Source organism: Mobula hypostoma, chromosome 7 (assembly GCF_963921235.1).
Source record: "Mobula hypostoma chromosome 7, sMobHyp1.1, whole genome shotgun sequence".
Taxonomy (NCBI): domain Eukaryota; kingdom Metazoa; phylum Chordata; class Chondrichthyes; order Myliobatiformes; family Myliobatidae; genus Mobula; species Mobula hypostoma.
This window is the reverse complement of record NC_086103.1, coordinates 66,190,027-66,213,235: the sequence shown is the minus strand read 5'-3', so window position 1 is coordinate 66,213,235 and position 23,209 is coordinate 66,190,027. Positions and strand designations below refer to the sequence as shown.

The following is a 23,209-nucleotide window of genomic DNA, read 5'->3' as shown; positions in this document are numbered from 1 at the left end:
TGCATGCCACTGTCCATACAAGCTTGGTACTCTCAAAATTGAATTTTTGAAGGTACCCCACTTACCAAGTACACCTTTTCCAGAAAACAGCCTGCCCCAATACACAATTGCCAACCCTTTCTGACACCATCAAAATTGGCCTTTCTCCAATTTAGAATCTCAATTCATGGACCAGACCTATGTTTTTCCATACTTACTTTGAAACTATTGGCATCTGCCCTGTCTCATTCTCTAATAGCAAAATAAGTATCGCACACTCTCTCCTTGGAAATTCTATGTAGTGATTAAGGAAACTTTCCTGAACATGTTTGCCAAACTCTATCCCATCTAGTCTTTTTTTACAGTATGGGAGCCACAATATGTGGAAAGTTAAAATCACCCACTATAACAACCTTAGGTTTCTTGCAGCAGTCTGTGATCTCTCTACAGATTTATTCCTCTAAATCCCACAGACTGTTGGGTAGTCTGTAATATAGCCCAATTAACATGGTCATAGGTTTCCTATTCCTCAGTTCCACCCATAATGTCTCACTAGATGAGTTCTCCAGTCTGTCCTAACAAAGCATGCCATGACAATTTTCCCTGACTAGTAATGCCACACCTCCTCCTTGAATCCCTCCCCCTCTGTTGCATGTAAAACACCAGAACCCCAGAATATGGAGCTGCCAGTCCTGCCCCTCCAGCAACCAAGTTTACTAATAACTACAATATCATAATTCCATGTGTTGATTCATGCCCTCAGCTCACTTGCCTTTCCTATAATACTTCTTGCATTGAAATATAACTCAGGCCAGTAATCATACCACGTTCAACCTTTTGATTCCTGACTTTGTCTGAGATCTTAACAACATCTGTCTCTAGAACCTCTCTACTATCTGTTCTGGCACTCTGGTTCCCATCCAGGTTACCACCCATCAAAAATGGTGCAAGGGGGAGGAGTTCTGGAGGAGGTGGGACCGGTACAAACAGGACGGTCTGCACCCGGGCTGGATTGGAACCAATGTCCTAGGGGGAGCATTTTCCACTGTTGTTCAGGAGGATTTAAACTAATGTGGCAGGGGGCTGGGAACAAGTGCACAGAGACAGAGGAGTGTAAAATGAGGGTAGAAGTGAAAAGTAAAAGTGGCAGGCTGGCAAATCCAGGGCAAAAATCAAAAAGGTCCACTTTTCAACATAATTGTATAAAGGCTAAGAGTGTTCTAAAAGCAAGCCTCAAGGCTTTGTGTGTCAATGCAAGGAGCATTCGTAACAAGGTGGATGAATTGAATGTGCAGATAATTATTAACGAATATGATATAGTTGGGATCACAGAGACATGGCTCCAGGGTGACCAAGGATGGGAGCTCAATATTCAGGGATATTCAATATTCAGGAGGGAAAGACATGAAAGAAAACGAGGTGGGGTGGCATTGCTGGTTAGAGAGGAGATTAATGCAATAGAAAGGAAGGACATTAGCCGGGAGGATGTGGAATCAATATGGATAGAGCTGCATAACACTAAGGGGCAGAAAGCGCTGGTGGGAGTTGTGTACAGGCCCCTAACAGTAGTAGTGAGGTTGGGGATGGCATTAAACAGGAAATTAGAAACGCGTGCAATAAAGGAACAGCAGTTATAATGGGTGACTTCAATCTACATATAGATTGGGGTGAACCAAATTGGTAAGGGTGCTGAGGATGAGGATTTCTTGGAATGTATGCGGGATAATTTTCTGAACCAACATGTCGAGGAACCAACTAGAGAGCAGGCCATTCTGAACTGGGTATTGAGCATTGAGGAAGGGTTAGTTAGCAATCTTGTCGTGCGAGGCCCCTTGGGTAAGAGTGACCATAATATGGTGGAATTCTTCATTAAGATGGAGAGTGACATAGTTAATTCAGAAACAAAGGTTCTGAACTTAAAGAAGGGTAACTTTGAAGGTATGAGACATAATTAGCTAAGATAGTTTCAGTCGAAGCAAGCAGCTGAAAAGAAGGGAGTGAAGAAATTGGGTAGAAAAAGTCGCTTTTTTTTAAAACACTGCTCGGGGAGAAGGGTCTGCACTGCGCAGGCGCATGACGTAGCGCACCAAGGTTTAAAAACAGACCGCCATATACAGCGGCCATCGTCGGAGTGGACTGAGTCAGAGTGGGACGGCTTTGGCTCAACAGGCTTTGGCGAGAACAGGGTAGGTTCCAGGAAGTTTTTTGTTCAGATTGTTTAGAGTAGAGAGAATGCCAGGCAGGATGTTGGAATGCTCCTCTTGCAGGATGTGGGAAGTCAGGGAGCCCTCCGGTGTCCCTGATAACGACACCTGCAAGAAGCACATCCAGCTACAGCTCCTAACAAACCGCGTTAGGGAACTGGAGCAGGAGCTGGATGACCTGCGGATCATTCGGGAGAATGAGGAGATTATAGATAGTAGCTACAGGGAGGTAGTTACGCCAAAGGAGCAGAGGACAGGAAATTGGGTCACTGTCAGGCGAGGGAAGCAGAAAGGGCAGGCAGAGCAGGGTTCCCCTGTGGCCATTCCCCTCAACAAGTATACCACATTGGATACTGTTGGCGGGGGATGACTTACCTAGGACAAGCTGCAGTAGCCAGATCTCTGGCATTGAGTCTGGCTCTGAAGTGCAGAAGGGAGGGTGGAAAAAGAGGAGAGCGGTAGTGATAGGGGACTCGATAGTTAGAGGTGCAGATAGGAGGTTCTGTGGTCGTGACAGAGAATCCAGGATGGTTTGTTGCCTCCCGGGTGCCTGGGTCAAGGATGTCTCTGATCGCTTGCATGACATTCTGAAGTGGGAGGGTGATCAGCTAGATGCGTGGTGCACATCGGTACCAATGACATAGCAAGGAAGAGTGAGGAGGTCCTGGAGAGTGAATATAGAGAGCTTGGTAGGAAGTTGAAAAGCAGGACCTCAAGGGTGGTAATCTCAGGATTGCTACGTGCCAGTGAGGGTAAGAATAGGATGCTCTGGAGGATGAACAAGTGGCTGAGGAAATGGTGTAGGGGGCAGGGTTTCAGACTTCAGGATCATTGGGACCTCTTCTGGGGCAGGTGGGACCTGTACAAGAGAGACGGGTTACACTTGAACTACAGGGGCACCAATATCCTTTCAGGGAGGTTTGTTAGTGCTATTGGGGAGGCTTTAAACTAGATTTGCAGGGGGATGGGAACCAGGCTGCCAGAGCTGACAGTATGGCTGGGGTGAAAATAAATGATGTTAAAAGCTCAAGCAAATCCGCTAATAAAAAGGTTGTGAGTGGTGGTAAAAATCTTCTGAGGTGTATATATTTCAATGCTAGGTGTATTGCGGGGAAGGCAGATGAGCTGAAGGCGTGGATTGACACATGGAATTATGACGTTATAGCAATTAGTGAAACTTGGCTACAGGAGGGGCAGGACAGGCAGCTTAATTTTCCAGGGTTCCGATGTTTCAGATGTGATCGAGGCAGAGGAATGAAAGGTGGGGAAGTAGCATTGCTTGTTAGGGAAAATATTACAGCAGTGCTCAGGCAGGACAGGTTAGAGGGCTTGTCTAGTGAGTCCTTATGAGTGGAGCTGAGAAACAGGAAAGGTATGGCCACATTAGTGGGGTTGTATTACAGACCACCCAATAGTCAACAAGAATTAGAAGAGCAAATCTGCAGAGAGATAGCAGGCAACTGCAGGAAACATAAAGTTGTGGTGGTAGGGGATTTTAATTTTCCATATATTGATTAGGACTCCCATACTGTTAGGGGTCTAGTTGGTTTAGAGTCTGTAAAATATGTTCAGGAAAGTTTTCTAAATCAATATATAGAGGGACCAACTAGAGGGGATGTAATATTGGATCTCCTGTTAGGAAACGAGTTAGGGCAAGTGACAGAAGTCTCTGTAGGGGAGCACTTTGGTTCCAATGATCATAACACCATTAGTTTCAACCTGATCATGGACAAGGATAGATCTGGTCCTAAGGTTGAGGTTCTGAACTGGAAGAAGGCCAAATTTGAAGAAATGAGAAAGGATCTAAAAAGCGTGGATTGGGACAGGTTGTTCTCTGGCAAAGATGTGATCAGTAGGTGGGAAGCCTTCAAAGGAGAAATTTTGAGTGTGCAGAGTTTGTATGATCCTGTCAGGATTAAAGGCAAAGTAAATAGGAATAAGGAACCTTGGTTCTCAAGGGATATTGCAACTCTGATAAAGAAGAAGAGGGAGTTGGTATGATATGTATAGGAAACAGGGAGTAAATAAGGTGCTTGAGGAGTATAAGTGCAAGAAAATACTTAAGAAAGATATCAGGAGGGCTAAAAGAAGACATGAGGCTGCCTTGGCAGTCAAAGTGAAGGATAATCCAAAGAGCTTTTACAGGTATATTAAGAGCAAAAGGATTGTAAGGGATAAAATTAGTCCTCTTGAAGGTCAGAGTGGTCGGCTATGTGCGGAACCAAAGGAAATGGGGGAGATCTTAAATAGGTTTTTTGCGTCTGTATTTACTAAGGACACTGGCATGAAGTCTATGGAATTAAGGGAAACAAGTAGTGAGATCATGGAAACTGTTCAGATTGAAAAGGAGGAGGTGCTTGCTGTCTTGAGGAAAATTAAAGTGGATAAATCCCCAGGACCTGACAGGGTGTTCCCTTGGACCTTGAAGGAGACTAGTGTTGAAATTGCAGGGGCCCTAGCAGAAATATTTAAAATGTCGCTGTCTACAGGTGAGGTGCCGGAGGATTGGAGAGTAGCTCATGTTGTTCCGTTGTTTAAAAAAGGATCGAAAAGTAATCCGGGAAATTATAGGCCGGTAAATTTAACATCGGTAGTAGGTAAGTTATTGCAGGGAGTACTAAGAGACAGAACCTACAAGCATTTGGATAGACAGGAACTTATTAGGGAGAGTCAACATGGCTTTGTGCGTGGTAGGTCATGTCTGACCAATCTATTGGAGTTTTTCGAGGAGGTTACCAGGAAAGTGGATGAAGGGAAGGCAGTGGATATTGCCTACATGGACTTCAGAAAGGCCTTTGACAAGGTCCCACATGGGAGGTTAGTTAGGAAAATTCAGTCGCTAGGTATACATGGAGAGGTGGTAAATTGGATTAGACATTGGCTCAATGGAAGAAGCCAAAGAGTGGTAATAGAGAATTGCTTCTCCGAGTGGCGGCCTGTGACTCGTGGTGTGCCACAGGGATCAGTGCTGGGTCCATTGTTATTTGTCATCTATATCAATGATCTGGATGATACTGTGGTAAATTGGATCAACAAATTTGCTGGTGATACAAAGATTGGAGGTGTAGTAGACAGTGAGGAAGGTTTTCAGAGCCTGCAGAGGGACTTGGGCCAGCTGGAAAAATGGGCTGAAAAATGGCAGATGGAGTTTAATACAGACAAGTGTGAGGTATTGCACGTTGGAAGGACAAACCAAGGTAGAACATACAGGGTTAATGGTAAGGCACTGAGGAGTGCAGTAGAACAGAGGTTTCTGGGAATACAGATACAAAATTCCCTAAAAGTGGCGTCACAGGTAGATAGGGTCATAAAGAGAGCTTTTGGTACATTGGCCTTTATTAATCAAAGTATTGAGTATAAGAGCTGGAATGTTATGATGAGGTTGTATAAGGCATTGGTAAGGTCGAATCTGGAGTATTGTGTTCAGTTACAGGAAGGATATTAATAAGGTTGAAAGAGTGCAGAGAAGGTTTACAAGGATGTTGCCGGGACTTGGGAAACTCAGTTACAGAGAAAGGTTGAATAGGTGAGGACTTTATTCCCTGGAGCGTAGAAGAATGAGGGGAGATTTCATAGAGGTATATAAAATTATGATGGGTATAGATAGAGTGAATGCAAGCAGGCTTTTTCCACTGAGGCAAGGGGAGAAAAAAACCAGAGGACATGGGTTAAGGGTGAGGGGGGAAAAGTTTAAAGGGAACATTAGGGGGGGCTTCTTCACACAGAGAGTGGTGGGAGTATGGAATGAGCTGCCAGACGAGGTGGTAAATGCGGGTTCTTTTTTTAACATTTAAGAATAAATTGGACAGATACATGGATGGGAGGTGTATGGAGGGATATGGTCCGTGTGCAGGTCAGTGGGACTAGGCAGAAAATGGTTTGGCACAGCCAAGAAGGGCCAAAAGGCCTGTTTCTGTGCTGTCGTTTTTCTATGGTTTCTTTCTATGGTTTCTATAGACTGGCAAATGATACTTAAAGGGTTGACAGTGGATATGCAATGGCAAGCATTTAAAGATCGCATGGATGAAGTACAACAATTGTTCATCCCAGTTTGGCAAAAGAATAAATCAGGGAAGGTAGTGCACCCATGGCTGACGAGGGAAATTAGGGATAGTATCAATTCCAAAGAAGAAACATACAAATTAGCCAGAAAAAGCAGCACACCTGAGGACTGGGAGAAATTCAGAGTCCAGCAGAGGAGGACAAAGGGCTTAATTAGGAAAGGGAAAAAAGATTATGAGAGAAAGCTGGCAGGGAACATAAAAACTGACTGTAAAAGCTTTTATAGATATGTGAAAAGAAAAAGACTGGTTAAGACAAATGTAGGTCCCTTACAGTCAGAAACAGGTGAATTGATTATGGGGAACAAGGACATGGCTGACCAACTGAATAACTACATTGGTTCTGTCTTCACTAAGGAGGACATAAATAATCTTCCGGAAATAGTAGGGGACCAAGGGTCGAGTGAGATGAAGGAACTGAGGGAAATACATGTTATTAGGGAAGTGGTGTTAGGTAAATTGAAGGGATTGAAGGCAGGTAAATCCCCAGGGCCAGATGGTCTGCATCCCAGAGTGCTTAAGGAAGTAGCCCAAGAAATAGTGGATGCATTAGTGATAATTTTTCAAAACTCTTTAGATTCTGGATTAGTTCCTGAGGATTGGAGGGTGGCTAATATAACCTCGCTTTTTAAAAAAGGAGGGAGACAGAAACTGGGGAATTATAGACCAGTGAGCCTGACATCAATGGTGGAGAAAATGCTACAGTCAGTTATCAAAGATGTGATAACAGCACATTTGGAAAGCGGTGAAATCATCGGACAAAGTCAGCATGGATTTGTGAAAGGAAAATCACGTCTGACGAAACTCATAGAATTTTTGAGGATGTAACTAGTAGAGTGGATAGGGGAGAACCAGTGGATATGGTATACTTGGATTTTCAAAAGGCTTTTGACAAGGTCCCACACAGGAAATTAGTGTGCAAACTTAAAGCACACGGTATTGGGGGTATGGTATTGATGTGGATAGAGAATTGGTTGGCAGACAGGAAGCAAAGAGTGGGAATAAACGGGACCTTTTCAGAATGGCAGGCAGTGACTGGTGGGGTACCGCAAGGCTCAGTGCTGGGACTCCAGTTGTTTACAATATATATTAATGACTTAGACGAAGGAATTAAATGCAGCATCTCCAAGTTTGCGGATGACACGAAACTGGGCAGCAGTGTTAGCTGTGAGGAGGATGCTAAGAGGATGCAGGGTGACTTGGATAGGTTAGGTGAGTGGGCAAATTCATGGCAGATGCAATTTAATGTGGGAAAAATGTGAGGTTATCCACTTTGGTGGCAAGAACAGGAAAACAGATTATTATCTGAATGGTGGCCAATTAGGAAAAGGGGAGGTGCAACGAGACCTGGGTGTCACTGTACACCAGTCATTGTAAGTTGGCACACAGGTACAGCAGGCGGTGCAAAAGGCAAATGTTATGCTGGCATTCATAGCAAGAGGATTCGAGTACAGGAGCAGGGAGGTTCTACTGCAGTTGTACAAGGCCTTGGTGAGACCACACCTGGAGTATTGTGTGCAGTTTTGGTCCCCTAATCTGAGGAAAGACATTCTTGCTATAGAGGGCGTACAAAGAAGGTTCACCAGATTGATTCCTGGGGTGGCAGGGCTTTCATATGAAAGACTGGATCGACTAGGCTTATACTCTCTGGAATTTAGAAGATTGAGGGGGGATCTGATTGAAACGTATAAAATTCTAAAGGGATTGGACAGGCTAGATGCAGGAAGATTGTTCCCGATGTTGGGGGAGTCCAGGGCGAGGGGTCACAGTATGAGGATAAAGGGGAAGCCTTTTAGGACCGAGATGAAGAAAAACTTCTTAACACAGAGAGTGGTGAATCTGTGGAATTCTCTGCCACAGGAAAACAGTTGAGGCCAGTTCATTGGCTATATTTAAGAGGGAATTAGAAAAGGCCCTTGTGGCTAAAGGGATCAGGGGGTATGGAGGGAAGACAGGTATAGGGTTCTGAGTTGGATGATCAGCCATGATCCTAATGAATGGCGGTGCAGGCTCAAAGGGCCGAAAGGCTTACTCCTGCACTTATTTTCTATGTTTCTATCCCTCTGCAACTCTAGTTTTAATTCCACTCCCACCATGCAGCACTACAAACCTTCCTGCTAGGATATTAGAACCCCCTCCAGTTCAGCTGCAAAATGTCTCTTTTGTACAGGTCCCACCTTCACTGGAAGAGAGCCCAATAATCCAAATTATCTGACACCCTCCCTCCTACACAAAATGCTTAGCCATGTGTTAAGCTGCACAATCTTCTTTATTTATGGCCTCACTAGCAAATGGAATGGGTAGCAATCTTGAGATCACAGCCCTGGAGGTCCTGACCTTTAACTTAGCACCTAACTCCCTGTACTTACCTTGCATAACCTCATCGCTCTTCCTACCTATGTCATTTTTAACCGACATGGGCTACGACCTCTGGCTATTCACCATCTCATTTAAGAATGCTGAGGACTAAATCCGAGATGTTCCGGACCCTGGCACTCCGGAGGCATATCAATCTCATCCACAGAACCTCCTTTATTAAGGACGTCCAGCACTCAGGGCATGCCCTTTTCTCACTGTTACCATCAGGTAGGAGATACAGAAGCCAAAAGACACACACTCAGCGATTCAGGAACAGCTTCTTCCTCTCTGCTATTGGATATTGAAGCTTTGGACACTACCTCACAGTTTTTAATATACAGTACTTCTGTTTTCGCACATTTTAAAAAATCTATTCAACACATACAATTAATTTACTTGTTTATTTATGATTTTTTTTTGTCTCTGCTAGATTATGTATTGCATTGAACTGCAGCTGCTAAGTTAACAAATTTCACGTCACATGCCGGTGACAATAAATCTGATTCGGATTCTGATTCTGTTTCCCTAACTAATGAATCTGCTGTCACCATAGCTCACCTCTTCTTCCTCCCTTTCCTTTAGTCACAAAGCCAGATTCAGTGCCAGAGACCTAACCACTGTGACTTTCCTCTGCTAGGTCATTCCTCCCACCCCTCAGAGTTGAGGGAGATGGCCACAGGGTTACTCTGCACTGGCTGTTTAACCCTTTTCCCCTTCCTGTCACCCAGTTTCCTCTGTCCTGCACCTTAGGTGTAAGTACCTCTATATACTTCCTATCTTTTACCCCCTCATCCAGTTCCAGCTCTTTAATGTGGAGTGTTAGACGATGCAGCTGAATGCACTTCTCGCAAGTGTAGCCATCAGAGACACTTCCCACATCCTGCAGAGAGAAGCAATTCAACTATTCTACCTGGCATCCCTACTGTACTACTGAGCAAGTGTAAAGAAAGTTCAAAGTTCTAAGTAAATTTTATTATCAGAGTACATATATGAAACCACATAAAACCCTGAGATTGTTTCTACTGCAGGTATACTCAGCAAATATATAGAATAGTAACTATAACAAGATCAATGAAAGATCAAGTAGAGCAGAGAAGACAACAAACTTTCCAAATGCAAATATCAATAAATAGAGGGAAATAACCAGAGCATGAAATAACAAGTCCTTAAAGTGAGAACATGGGTTGTGGGAACATCCCAATAGATGAGTGCAATTATCCTCTTTTGTTGAAGAGCCTGATGGCTGAGGGGTAGCGCCTGTTCTTGAATCTGGTGGTGTGAGTCGAGGCTCTTGTACCTTCTACCTGATGACAGCAGCGAGAAAAGAGCATGGCCTAGGTTGTGAGGATCTTTGATTATGGATGTTGCATTCCTATGACAGCGTTTCGAGTAGGAGAAAGAACAATAAATAAATTGTGGGGGGAAAATTTACCTACAGCTTTTTGCTTTTTCTGACTGAAGCCTCGAAGAGCTAAAGCCTTAAAATCTCCACTCTAACACTGTCCACTCTAACAATGCCCGCTCCGCTTGCTCCTACCTTATTTTAATTTGTTCTTGCCAATCAATCCCAATCACTGATTGGCCGCTGGTCAAAACACCAAACTGTCGCAAGTTGATTTACTCAATCAGCGAATCTACATCTTCTCGTTTCGGATCTCCAATTAGCGATTGCTCAAAAACTGGTCTTCTACATGACTGCATCCACGTTTTGGGCTCAAATCAGATACTCTAAGACGTTGATGCCTAGGAACTTGAAACTCCTCATCCTTTCCACAGTTGACCCCTCAACAAGGACTGGTGTGTGTCCCCCTGATTACCCCTTTCAGAAGTCCAAAAGCAATTGCTTGGTCTGCTGATGTTGAGTGTGTGGTTATTGTTGGAACACCATTAAACCAGCCAACTTAACTCACTCCTGCACACCTGCCTCCTCATCGCCATCTGAAATTCTGCCATCAACAGTGATGACATCGGCAAATTTATAGACAGTGTCTGAGCTGTGCCTAGCCACATTGTCATAAGTGTAGGGAGATTAGTGCAGTGGGCTAAGCACGCATCCTTAAGGTATGTCTGTGTTGATTATCAGCAAGGATGACGTTACTACTGATCCACATTGACAGTGGTCTCCTGAAAGGAAGTTGAGAATACAGCTGCAGAGGCCCAGGTTTTGAAGCTTATTGGCTAGTCTGGTGAGGATGATGATGTTGAAATCCAAGGTGTAATTGGTAAACAGCAGCCTGACATCAGAATCCCAATCAGATCATTTATTAACACTGTCACGTCACCAATTTGTTGTTTTGTGGCAGCACAATATATAACAATACAGTAGTACAGTGCAATATATAAAAACTTGCTCTAAGTTACAATGAGAAATATACATATAAATAAGTGGTACAAAAAGAGAGCAAAATAGTGAGGTAATGTTCATGGATTCGTGGATCGTTCAGATATCTGATGGCAGAAGGGAAGAAGCTGTTGAGTGTGTGTCTTCAGATTACTGTACTTCCTCCTTGATAGCAGTAATGAGAAGAGGGTATGCTTTGAGTGGTGGGGGTCCTTAATGATAGATGCCTTTTGAGGCATCACCTTTTGTAAAAGCCCTCTGGTGGGGAGGCTAGTGCCCATGATGGAACCCATTGAGTTTACAGCCCTCTGCAGCTTTTTACAACCCTGTGCATTGGCCACTCCATACCGGGCAGTGATGCAACCAACTAGAATGCTCTCCATGGTATATCTGTAGAATTTTGCTAGTCTTTGGTGACATACCAAATCTCCTCAAACTTCTAATGAAATATAGGCACTGTCATTCCTTCTTCCAAATTGCATCAATATGTTGGGCCCAAGATAGATCTTCAGAGATGTTGATGCTCAGGAGTATGAAACTGCTCACCCCATCCACTGCTGATTGGTGTGAGTTCCCATGACTTCCCCTTCCTGAAGTCCAAAATCAATTCTTTGGTATTAATTACATTGAGAGCAAGTTTGTTGTTGTGACACCACTCAACCAGCTGATCTACCTCACTCCTGTACTCCTCATCTCCACCTAAGGTTCTGCAACAACAGTTGTGTCATCAGTGAATTTATAGATGGCATTTGTGCTGTGCTAGCCACACAGTCATGGTGTAAAGATAATAGAGCAACCAGCTAAGCACGCATCCTTGAGGTGCACCTATGTTAATTATCAGTGAAGAAGTAATGTTATTTCCAATTCGCACTAACTGTGGTCTCCCGATAAGAAAGTCAAGCATCCAATTATAGAGGGAGGTTTTGAAGCTTGTTGATTAATACTGTTCTACTGTTGTCTAGATGTTCCAAAATGGAGTGTTGATCTAGTGAGGCTGCATCTGCTATAAACCTGCTGTGACACTAGGCAAATTGCAGTGGGTCCAGGTCCTCGTTCCATGAGGAGTCAATTGTAGCCATGACCAACCTCTCAATGCTCTTCATCTCAGTTCATGTGAGTGCCTTGGGATTAAGATAAAACAGAAATTTCTTAACCAAGAAAGTGGTGAATCATGAAATCCACTATCATGGAGGGCTGTGGAAGCTCAGTTGTTGAGTTAATTGAAAACAGGCATTGATAGTTTTCTGGATATTAAGAGAATAAATGGTATTGCAGTAGTGTAGAAGAACAGACCTGAAGAGGATCTGCCACAATTATGACAAACTGTAACTCAGGCTCAAAGTAACATATAGACTACTCCTGCTCCTACACTTGGCTCCTCTCAATTGGGGCATTAGATAATATATCATGTTTTCTCTTGGAACCACAAACATACCTTTTCCCTAGTTTCAATGCTATTCAATCCTCCTAATAGGGGTGCATATTTTGAAACAGGCAAAATTTGGTTTCATTGTTACCTAACTATCACGACTGAATACCCTGCAAACAATCCATCTCTAGAATTTAGTATTAAGAATGGTCAGCTGAACTATAGTTGACAGTGATACAGCCATACCAACCAGAACGTGTGCTATCCAGAGAAGAGGAACAATGTCGAAAAGTTATGGATAATGGTACATGGTGAAAATAGCAGGTAATAAGAAGATTAAAGAGAGTAAACTAGTTTTAAATGACATCTAAAATATGACTCTTACCAGTTCATATATGAAATCAGGATCAGAGTTATTCCCCAACAAATCCGTGCTGGTTAAGGCCTGATCTGAAAATGTGCGGCTACGAAAGGCATCCCCAAATGGAGGATCCATTCCACTAACATTGGGCTATAAAGAAAATTGATATACAAGTCATTAATAGAATCATAGTTCATTTAAGAAGCACAAAACTGAGAGTTATTTCTATTAATAACATGGATGCTACTGTTGTAAAATTAACCCCTATGCGGCATTTTTCTAAATAAATTACTGTACTTTTCTTAGATTTAGAACGTCATACAGCATAGCAACAAATTATTTGACCTGCCAACCAAGATGTTCCATCATTTCCACTCTACTCTGTTATCTCTCTAACCTCTCCTATCCATGCACCTATTTATTGAAAAAAAATCTGTATCATCTACTGTTTTCTGAATAAATTGCCTATGTTTAAATGGTTAATGATGGGGCATTCATATAACCCAGTCCTTCCCTCAACTCAATGGTTGGTACCTTTAGGGTCAAAAGAAATTCAATAAATCTTCTATTTAGATTTCTGAAAATAATTTTCATTTAAAAACATGTTTGTTCTTCACTCCAGGCACTTAATTAGAATTTAATTACAGTATTATGTTCTATTTACCAAATCAATATCATGTATTTTAAAAATATATATATTGTTGGGAATACATATTATCCCTAACTCTTGAACCATCAATATGTTCCAAGACATGAAACCAAGTAGCAATAATTGTGTTGGGAATTACAGCACATTAATCGCTTTAACTTCTGAATTATAAACTACTTTCCAGCTTCATCTACAAAGCAACACTGAAAAATACTAATCTTATTCGTGCACAACTAATCACTATAAACAAAGAATTACATACTGTATTCTCGCTAATGTTTATTCAAATTATAAAAATGGTGACAAACCTAAAACTTTATTGTAAAGGTAAAAGATCCAAAATTGCTGAAATTGTTATCTTAACATCAAGACTGCAGAGCAAGCATGAAACATCCTGCAACAGAATCACTTTAGACCCGAGAGCTATATGATTACAAACCCACCTGCGGCATTCCCACGCCCACATCTGCTTTATCCAAGAGAATTTTTTCCTGTTGTTTTGATCGAGTCGCTTCCAGTTTTACTAAATAGTTGAAGTGATGAATAAACGTGTCAACTTTAGTACACAAAATTCACTATCATGAAGTCTCTCCCAGGATAATTTTTTTAAACTCTCAAGCCTAGGAGAAATAAAGCCAAACTGTAATTAGAAAAATATCCCCCAAATCTACTGCACTGCTCCGTTAGATCATCATAAACAAGATGAATGAAACATATAGTTTTTATTTCTTTAAACCAAATTACTTATCTCCTCTCCAGAATTAAACTACTATCCCATAATTTTTCACAACACAACAGTCAATGAACAGCAAACGGCAACTTTCTTGATTAGTTTTTGTTCTTTGAGTTGTCCCAAATAAGCTGCTGCCCCGATTACCCAATGGCCCAATTAAATGGAATACAGTATCTATAAGTAAAAAGAAAGCTGCTGCTGCAAAACAACAAATTTAACGACATATCTCAGCCATAATAAACCTGATTCTAATTCTGAATCTTCAGTGAAGTTGTTTTATAGAAGTTCCCTTTATTAAGCTATTTTATAATGGATATGATAGACTAATAAAACTCCTTTCTTCAATGAATTGAAATCAAACATGTTAATAATAATTTCATAATGTATTGTCTTCGAAATATTTAATGAACAAATAACTAACTAGAGTACAAACAATTTTTAAGATTCATATGTCTTGCACTGGTTAAAATAACCAAAACACTACTTTCTAATAAACCAATGAGAGGTCTGCAAATATTTAGTGATATGTATACTCAGGTAACAATGGCCACTACATGGAAACTATGACTATGGCCTATTTTATCATTTGCCCCAGAACCGCATCCTTATATCTTCCGAACTACTGAAGTCAAGCTAACTGGCTTATAATTTTCTGTCTTTTGCCTCCCCACTCTCTTCTTAAATAATGGTGTGACATTTATGATCTTCCAATCCTCTGGAACCATCTCAGAATCTAGTGATTCTTGAAAGATCACTACTAATGTCTCCATAATTTCTTCAGCTGCCTGTTTCAAAACCATGGGGTATGATCATCCGGTCCAGGTGACTTAGCTACCTTCACACATTTCAGCTTCCCAAGCACCTTCTTCTTGGTAGTAGCAAATAATCTTATTTCTGCCCCTTGACACAGTCAAATTTCTGACATACTGCTGATGACTTCCCAGTGAAGACAGATGCAAAATACTTATTGAGGTCATCTGCCAAGTCTTTGTCCCCATTACTACATCTCCAGAGACGATTTTCAGCGGTCCGATATCCAAGCTCACCTCTCTTAATTACCAGCAGTTAGAGAAATTGATGTTTATGCCATCAGGTTTGAGGTTACCCAGACAGAATATGAGGTATTGTTCTAATAAACTGAATCTGGCCTCATCATGGCAGTAGAACAGGCTATGGACAGATATGTCAGAATGTGAATGGGAAGTTGAATTGAAATAGTAGCCACCGGGAGATCCTGCCTTTTACAAAAAATAGAGCTCGACGAAGCAGTCCTGCCGAAGGGTTTCAGCCCGAAACGTCGACTGTACTTTTTTCCATAGATGCTGCCTGGCCTGCTGAGTTCCTCCAGCATTTTGTGTATGTTGCTTGGATTTCCAGCATCTGCAGATTTTTTCTTCCTTGTCCCCAATTTGCGTTGGGCTTCACCCATGTAGGGAGCACCTGATACAACAGACTTACATGTGAAGTGTCAGCTCACCTGGAAGAACTGTTTTGAGCCCTCAATGGTGGTGAGGGAGGTGGTGCAGGGGCAGGTGTAGCCCTGGTCATACTTGGGATAAGGGCCATGAAGGTGATCAGTAGGGAGGGACAAATGGAAAAGGAAGCCATATGAAGAGGGATCTCTATGGAAAGAGGGGGAGGGGGAAGATTTGGCCTATTTCTTCAGCTATAGAAGGAAAATGCAAACAAAGGAGGAAGAGCAGCAATAGACTATTCAGTCCCTCAGGCCTGCTTCACTATTTAACAAAATTAAGAATGATGCACTTCAACATTATTTTCCTTTCCTAATCCCATATCCTTTGGATCCTCTAATATCCAAAAATCTATTAATCTCAGTTTTGAATATAAGCAATGCCTATGCAATGAGTGACTGCCACTGCACAGAATTCCAAAACTCTGGCCAAAAGAAAAATTATCTTTGGTTTAGTCCCAAATGGTCCACCCAATATTTTGAGCTTGTCTCTTAATTCCACATTCAATAGTCTAGGAAATATTCTCTCAAATAGCTACCCTGTCAAGAGTTTCCAGGAAGTTTGCATATTTTGAAAAGCCACCTCTTGTTTGTTTTCTAAACATTAGAGGTTTAACTTACAAAATCTTCTCATATGACATATCACCATTCTAGAAATTGGTCTTTGTTGCACTTCCTCTGTAGCATATGCATTCTTTAGGACACAATACTCTAGATTTATTCTCACTGAAGTCTTATATAATTATAGTAAGATATCTTTCTTTTATACTCAAATTATCTTGCAGTAAAGGACAATATACCATTTTCTTTCCTAACTGCTTGTGTGTTAGCTTTAAGTGACTATTACATTGGACATTCAGGTCCCTTTGAACATCAATAATTTCCAGTTTCTTGACATTTAAAAAACACAAGGCATTTTTTCCTGTGAAGTGGATAAATCACATTTTACACATTGTACTCCAGCTGTCACATCACTGTCCACTTGATTAATACGCCTATATCCTTTTGAAGTCTCTTCGCATCCTCATCACTACTTATTCCTCCAAATTCTGGTCATTGGTAAACTTGTAAATGTACATTGGTCCCTTCAGCCAGATGGGATAACTGGGAAAATTAACAGATTGTGAATTCAATTAAGGGAAATACAGTTGGAGATGCAGGCTGCCAACAGAGTAGACTGCAAATATACAGATCTAATCTATATCTGTGAAGGAATCAACTAGACACTACACCAGTCAATTAAAAGCAGTTCATTCAGAGGAATATCTGAAGACATTGAGTGAAAACAAACTTCGTAAAACTAATCACCAAAGATCAAAATCAGGTTCAGAGCTAAATTTTATATTAACAATTTGGAGCAGGAAAGTCATAACTGGTAGGTCAATAATCCTGTACGACAATTTAAGATCAAAATACACAGGACTACAGCATTAGATTAGATTATGAGGACACTCAGTACTCATTTATTGTCATTTAGAAATGCATGCATCAAGAAATGGTACAATGTTCCTCCAAAGTGATATCACAAAAAAACAGGACAAACCAAAGACTAACACTGACAAAACCACGTAATTATAACATATAGTTACAGCAGTGCAAAACAATACCATAATTTGATAAAGAGCAGACCATGGGCATAGTAAAAAAAAAGGTTTCATACTTCCGATCGACTCCCGATAGTAAGCGGCAAAGGGAGAAACTCTCCCTGCCATAAACCTGCAGGCGCCAACAACTTGCCAATGCATTGGAAGCACCTGACCACAGTGGACTCTGAGTCTGTCCGAAAACTTCGAGCCTCCGACCAGCCCCTCCCATACAGCCTCCCGAGCACCATCCTCTGCCGAGCACTTTGACCTCGCCCCGGCCACCGAGCAACAAGCAAAGCCGAGGACTTGGGGCCTTCTCTGCCAGAGATTCTGGATCGCGCAGCGGCAGCGAAGCAGGCATTTCAGAAGTTTCTCCAGCTGTTCCTCCGTGCTTTCACATCTGCCTCCATCAGATCAGGATTGTGCATGGCACCCTACTTGACAGATAACAGATATCATTCACCAGAGTGGCCACGTCGCCATCTTCTCCTCCTCCTGAGGCAAATGGACTAGATAGAAAGACAACACAGTGGCTTCCAGTTAATTTCGCCATCAGTTAATCAGGGCAGCCACTTATTTGATACAACGCTTAAGATCAAAAACAAATCAAGACAACTTTCATGATTTTCTCCGTTTATTTGGGACACTATGCTACTTAAATGGGGCAGAAGACTTGCCGAACAGGTTGTAACTAGTGCCAGTCATCTGCTCTTGTATGGCTGTTACATAATGCTGTCCTTATAGTAAACAGTTTTAGTTATCATAGCATCAGCTGCGTGTTTGTGTACAGAAAGTGATTTTTATTACTGATAGTTGGCGAGAAATAAGCAGTAAGACAATTCTTAACTATTTTGCTCACTGCGGTTTCAAGCATTCAGGCTTAAAGATGCCAGATTTGGCCAGGAGTGAAAATGGAATTACTTCACTACTTCAACAAGTTAAGGACTACAAACAATTTGAAGCTCATTTTGAATGTTACAATGAAAATGAAGCTTTGGAGGATGCAATCATTGAAACTATTATATTAAGGCAGTCCATTATCTGCACAAGGTGCCTGCACTGATTTTGTTCATTGTGTACATTGGATTAATTCCCCCATCAATCACTATAGGGAACTAATACAGTTATAGTACTGTAGTACTATTGGTAATGTCCTAATTTGTTCTGTATTTCATTTAAATGCATAATTTGTTACTCAGTTTGTATTTTTAATACCTTTTTAACTATTTCCATAAAACTTAGCTAATTGGGACAACCGTTTAATTGGGCCAAAATGTACTAGTCTCGATGTGTCCAATTAACTGGAATCCACTGTATTTGCAAAGAATAAAGTAATTTTAATTTAAGAAATGTAAACAAGTCGAGCAAATGCAGTTTGAGTACCCCATATTCAAAACGCTTGGGGTCAAAAGTGTTTTGGATTTTGGATACTGTATTTTTGGATTTTGGAATATATAAAGAGAAAGCTTGGGATCACCATGATTTCTGACTCTGAATTTATGTGCTAGTAAGCTGTCTTTGTCTTACACTTGTTCATCACACATACGTACTGATGCAGCCATTCAAAGTGTCAGATTTTCATCCACGTTCAAAGTTCAAAGTACATTATTAAAGTATGTACCCTATACACAGTACAATCTGAGATTTGTCTCCTTACAGGCAGCTACAAAGAAACCGAATCAAACCCATTCAAAAAAGACATCAAACATCCAATGTGCAGAAAAACAACTTATGCAAACAATAAAAGTAAGCAAATAACATTCACAACTGAAATTCACAAAAGCAACTTCATAGCCAATAAGTCAGTTATCAATGCAGCCATCTAATTCATCAATGAATTTTAAACACAAAATAAACTGCAGATGCTGTGACCAAAGCAACACTTTCAGTACGCTGGATGAACTCAGCAGGTCGGGCAGCATCAGTTAGAAACGATGAGTCGACGTTTTGGGCCGGAACCCTTCGTCAGGACTGAGGAATGAAAGATAGGGAAGGATTTGAAGAATGCTTGTAGCTTCAGTTGAAAGACCAGTAATTTGAAAGACAAAGGGGTGGGGGAGGGGAAGCATCGACATCATAGCCCTGAAAATAATGGGTAGTAGAAGAAGGAGGCGGAACCATGAGGGAGCTGGGGGAGGGGGTAGAGTGAAATAAGGATAGAGGAAGGGAGGGGGAGGGAATTACCGGAAGTTGGAGAATTCTATGTTCATACCAATGGGCTGGAGACTACCTAGACGGTATATGAGGTGTTGCTCCTCCAACCTGAATTTAGCCTCATCATGGCAGTAGAGGAGGCCATGTATGGACATATCCGAATGGGAGTGGGAAGCAGAGTTGAAGTGGGTGGCTACCGGGAGATACTGTCTGTTGTAGTGGACGGAGCGGAGGTGCTCGACAAAGCGGTCCCCCAATCTGCTTCGGGTTTCACCGACGTAAAGGAGGCCGCACCGGGAGCACCGGATGCAATAGGTGACCCCAACAGACTCACAAGTAAAATGTTACTTCACAAGAGTTCCCCTTGTCCTTACCTACCACCCCACCAGCCTCCGGATCCAGCACATTATCCTCCGCAACTTCCGTCACCTTCAACAGGACCCTACCACTAAGCACATCTTTCCCTCTCCACTTTCTGCAGGGATCGGTCCCTCCGCAACTCTCGTATCCGCACGTCCATCCCCACTGATCTCCCACCCGGCATTTACCCCTGTAAGGTAAGTGCTACACCTGTCCCTACACCTCATCTCTTGCAACCATTCAGGGCCCCAAACAGTCCTTCCAGGTGAGACAACACTTCACTTGTGAGTCCGTTGGGGTCATCTATTGCATCAGGTGCGGCCTCCTTTACATCAGTGAAACCCGACGCAGACTGGGGGACCGCTTCGTTGAGCACCTCCACTCCGTCCGCTACAACAGACAGTATCTCCCGGTAGCCACCCGCTTCAACTCTGCTTCCCATTCCCATTCAGATATGTCCATACATGGCCTCCTCTACTGCCATGATGAGGCTAAACTCAGGTTGGAGGAGCAACACCTCATATACCGTCCAGGTAGTCTCCAGCCCCTTGGTATGAACACAGAGTTCTCCAACTTCTGGTAATTCCCTCCCCTCCCTTCCTCTATCCCTATTTCACTCTACCCCCTCCCCCAGCTCCCTCATGGTTCCGCCTCCTCCTTCTACTACCCATTGTTTTCAAGGGCTATGACGTCAATGCTTCCCCTCCCCCACCCCTTTGTCTTTCAAATTACTGGTCTTTCAACTGAAGCTATAAGCATTCTTCAAATCCTTCCCTATCTTTCATTCTTCAGTCCTGACGAAGGATTCCAGCCCGAAACGTCGACTCATCATTCCTAACTGATGCTGCCCAACCTGCTGAGTTCATCCAGCGTACTGAAAGTGTTGCTTTCATCAATGAACTTCTCTGCTACTTTGGGATCAGCAGACACTTTATCACCACAAATCTTTAAAAATTTCATGCCATGCCTTTTCTTAAATTTCTGCAACCAGCTTGCTGAATATTCACAATTACCTACAATTTTCAGTTTGTCATGATAGATCTTTGCTCATTTTATATCATTAAATGGCGTATGTTCACTCCGACGTTAACGAATCCACTTTTCAATACATGATTGCGATCTTCATCTTTTGCTTTATGTGGTGTTTTTCTATTTAACTTCTGTTCATGACTTCCGGTAAGGTGGTGGTTAATCGCTTAAAACTGTCGCTCCGTTTTATTTCTTACCTCTACACTTCTTATCTTCCTTTTTCTATTCTAGACTGCTAATTTTTTTTTGTTCTCCTACCTGCCTGCGAATACGTCTGTCTTACAATGGCCTTCAAGCCCTCTAAAGCTGGGAAAATAGAAGTTTCTGCGACTGCCTCCAGCTCATCTGCCGACATTATCGCCATTCTGGACCAGCACCACCAAGAGATTATATCTGAATTTAAGTCCTCCTTCAGTTCGTTGGAGTCAAAATTGCATCAAATTAATTCCAAAATGGAGCAACATGCCGTTCGTCTTTCTCATCTTGACTCAGAAACCGGAGATTTAAAATGTCGTGTTCAGTAGCTGGAAGCCGTTTGTTCTAACTTGAGTGAGACCACCACCAAGTTATCATCCAAAATAGCTGATCTCGTAGGTCAGAGCAGAAGGCACAATCTACATATCCTCGGTCTGCCAGAGGCTATCGAAAGCGGAGCTCCTGTTGAATTTTTTTCCTCCTTACTTTGTGAGGTTTTTGGGAAAGATACTCTTCCGAATTTACGTGAGTTATAGAGAGCCTACCATATACAAGTATTTCGTTCTAAGCCCGAACTGGGCTCCCAGCCACGCCCAGTTATGCTTTGTTTTCATCACTATCAGGTGAAAAACCTTTTGATTATGGAAGCACGTCGAAGAGGAAAATTGCATTATCAGGGCCATCCTATTCGTATTGTTGAAGATTATGCTCCTCAAGTTTTGAGGCTGCACGCCAAATACAAAGGCGTAATGGAAGAGTTTTACAATCGTGGACTTGGGCCCTCGCTACATTACGCCGCCCATCTTCGAATAACTCTTAGTACTGGAGACAAAAAATGGTTTAACTCTTGTTACAGAAGCTTAGAAATTCATCGAAAGTCTCCCTGCTGTTACGACTTCTTCAGACTCGATCTGATTACAGGTTTCCCCCACCATCCGAAGGCAGAGCGATCCTATGAAACGGTTCGTAAGCCGGAATGTCGTAAAGCGAAGAAGTAATTGCCATTAATTTATATGGGAAAAATTTGTGAGTGTTCACAGACCCAAAAATAACCTACCAAATCATGCCAAATAACACATAAAACCTAAAATGACAATAACATATAGTAAAAGCAGGAATGATTTGATGAATACACAGCCTATATAAAGTAGAAACACTTTTCCACAATCATTGCCGCACCATTCTCCATAGTGAAAATCTCACGCAAGCGCTCTCGGCAGAAACACGGGGCAAGCGCCGTCGGCAAAAACACAGCGCAAGCGCTCTTCAGTAACCTTTAAGCTATGAAGCTGCCAAATCATACCAAATAACACGTAAAAATACACAGCCAATATAAAGTAGAAATAATGTGTGTACAGCGTAGTATCACTTAGCGGAATCGGGAAAACAGCACTGAGCACACTGATGATGGTGAGTCGTCGGAGGTTGGGGTGGTGCAGTGGCCCCCACTCTCCGGCAGCGAACCAATACTGATCCGCGAAGCATGCAGGGGTACAGTGGTAGCCCGGACACACCCAGCACATCTTTAAGAAAAAAACCCAAACAAACAAGCTAATTAGGTGCCATCCAGCGTGTAAATGTCGGCCCAGATCAGAGGCGACGCAATCAGCAATTGCCTCTGATCTGGGCCAACATTTACATGCCAGGTGGCACCTAATTAATTAGCTTGTTTATTTCTATTTTTTTTCTTAAAGATGTGCTGGGTGCGTCCCGGCTACTGCTGCATTCTTCGCAGATCGGTATCTGTCCGCGGCCTGGGGGTTGGGGTGGTGGGACACTGAGGTGTCGTCTGTTTCAATCAGGGCAGGCAGGTCATCTTCTTCTATGTCTGCCTGCCTCGATGGCGAAGATCAAGGTTTGCCATCTGCTGTGGCTGATGTGGAAGGCTTGCTTGACTGCTTAGCCTCATGCATTTTTAGATCATACAGTTCTTTGTAAGCACTCAAACCATCCTGCAAATATGCCCTAAACCAACGTACCCTTTCAAAATTAAAGTCGTACTTTGTCATTGCAGCAAAAATCTCACGCAGTTGTATCACATTCAGTTCCTGGACGACTTCACTTTCGGTCCGTTCGCTACTGCATTCAGTTTTGATTGTTATCCTTTCCTCTTCCAATTGTATCAGCTCTTCATCTATCAGTTCTTGGTCATGAGATGCCAAAATCTCTTCAACTTCATCAACTTCCACAAGCCAAACTGACTTGGTCCTTACTTCGTTCACCACGATCGAAACGCTTAATTATGTCTAGTTTTACGCTAAGTGTAACACCCTTACAAGCTCCCTCAGGCTTTTCCGATACATTAGAACTCATCTTGCTAACGGCTGCTCACAGGCATGTGTTTAAGCAATGCCGATGA

At 42.3% G+C, this 23,209-nt stretch overlaps 1 protein-coding gene across 4 annotated transcripts in view; it reads right to left on the bottom strand.

Annotated features, from left to right (window-relative positions):
* The window catches only part of crebrf (creb3 regulatory factor), an 87,924-nt gene that overhangs the window by 35,122 nt on the left and 29,593 nt on the right, over nucleotides 1–23,209 (bottom strand). For all 4 annotated transcript variants that reach the window (XR_010018652.1, XM_063053553.1, XM_063053552.1 and 1 more), the window contains 2 exons: nucleotides 13,766–13,942; nucleotides 12,698–12,823 (listed from right to left, as the gene is read on the bottom strand). Coding sequence is in view for 3 of the 4 variants with exons in the window: in XM_063053553.1 (XP_062909623.1) it covers nucleotides 12,698–12,823; nucleotides 13,766–13,774 (135 nt within the window). In the remaining variant the exon portion in view is untranslated. The remainder of the gene's footprint in view (nucleotides 1–12,697; nucleotides 12,824–13,765; nucleotides 13,943–23,209) is intronic.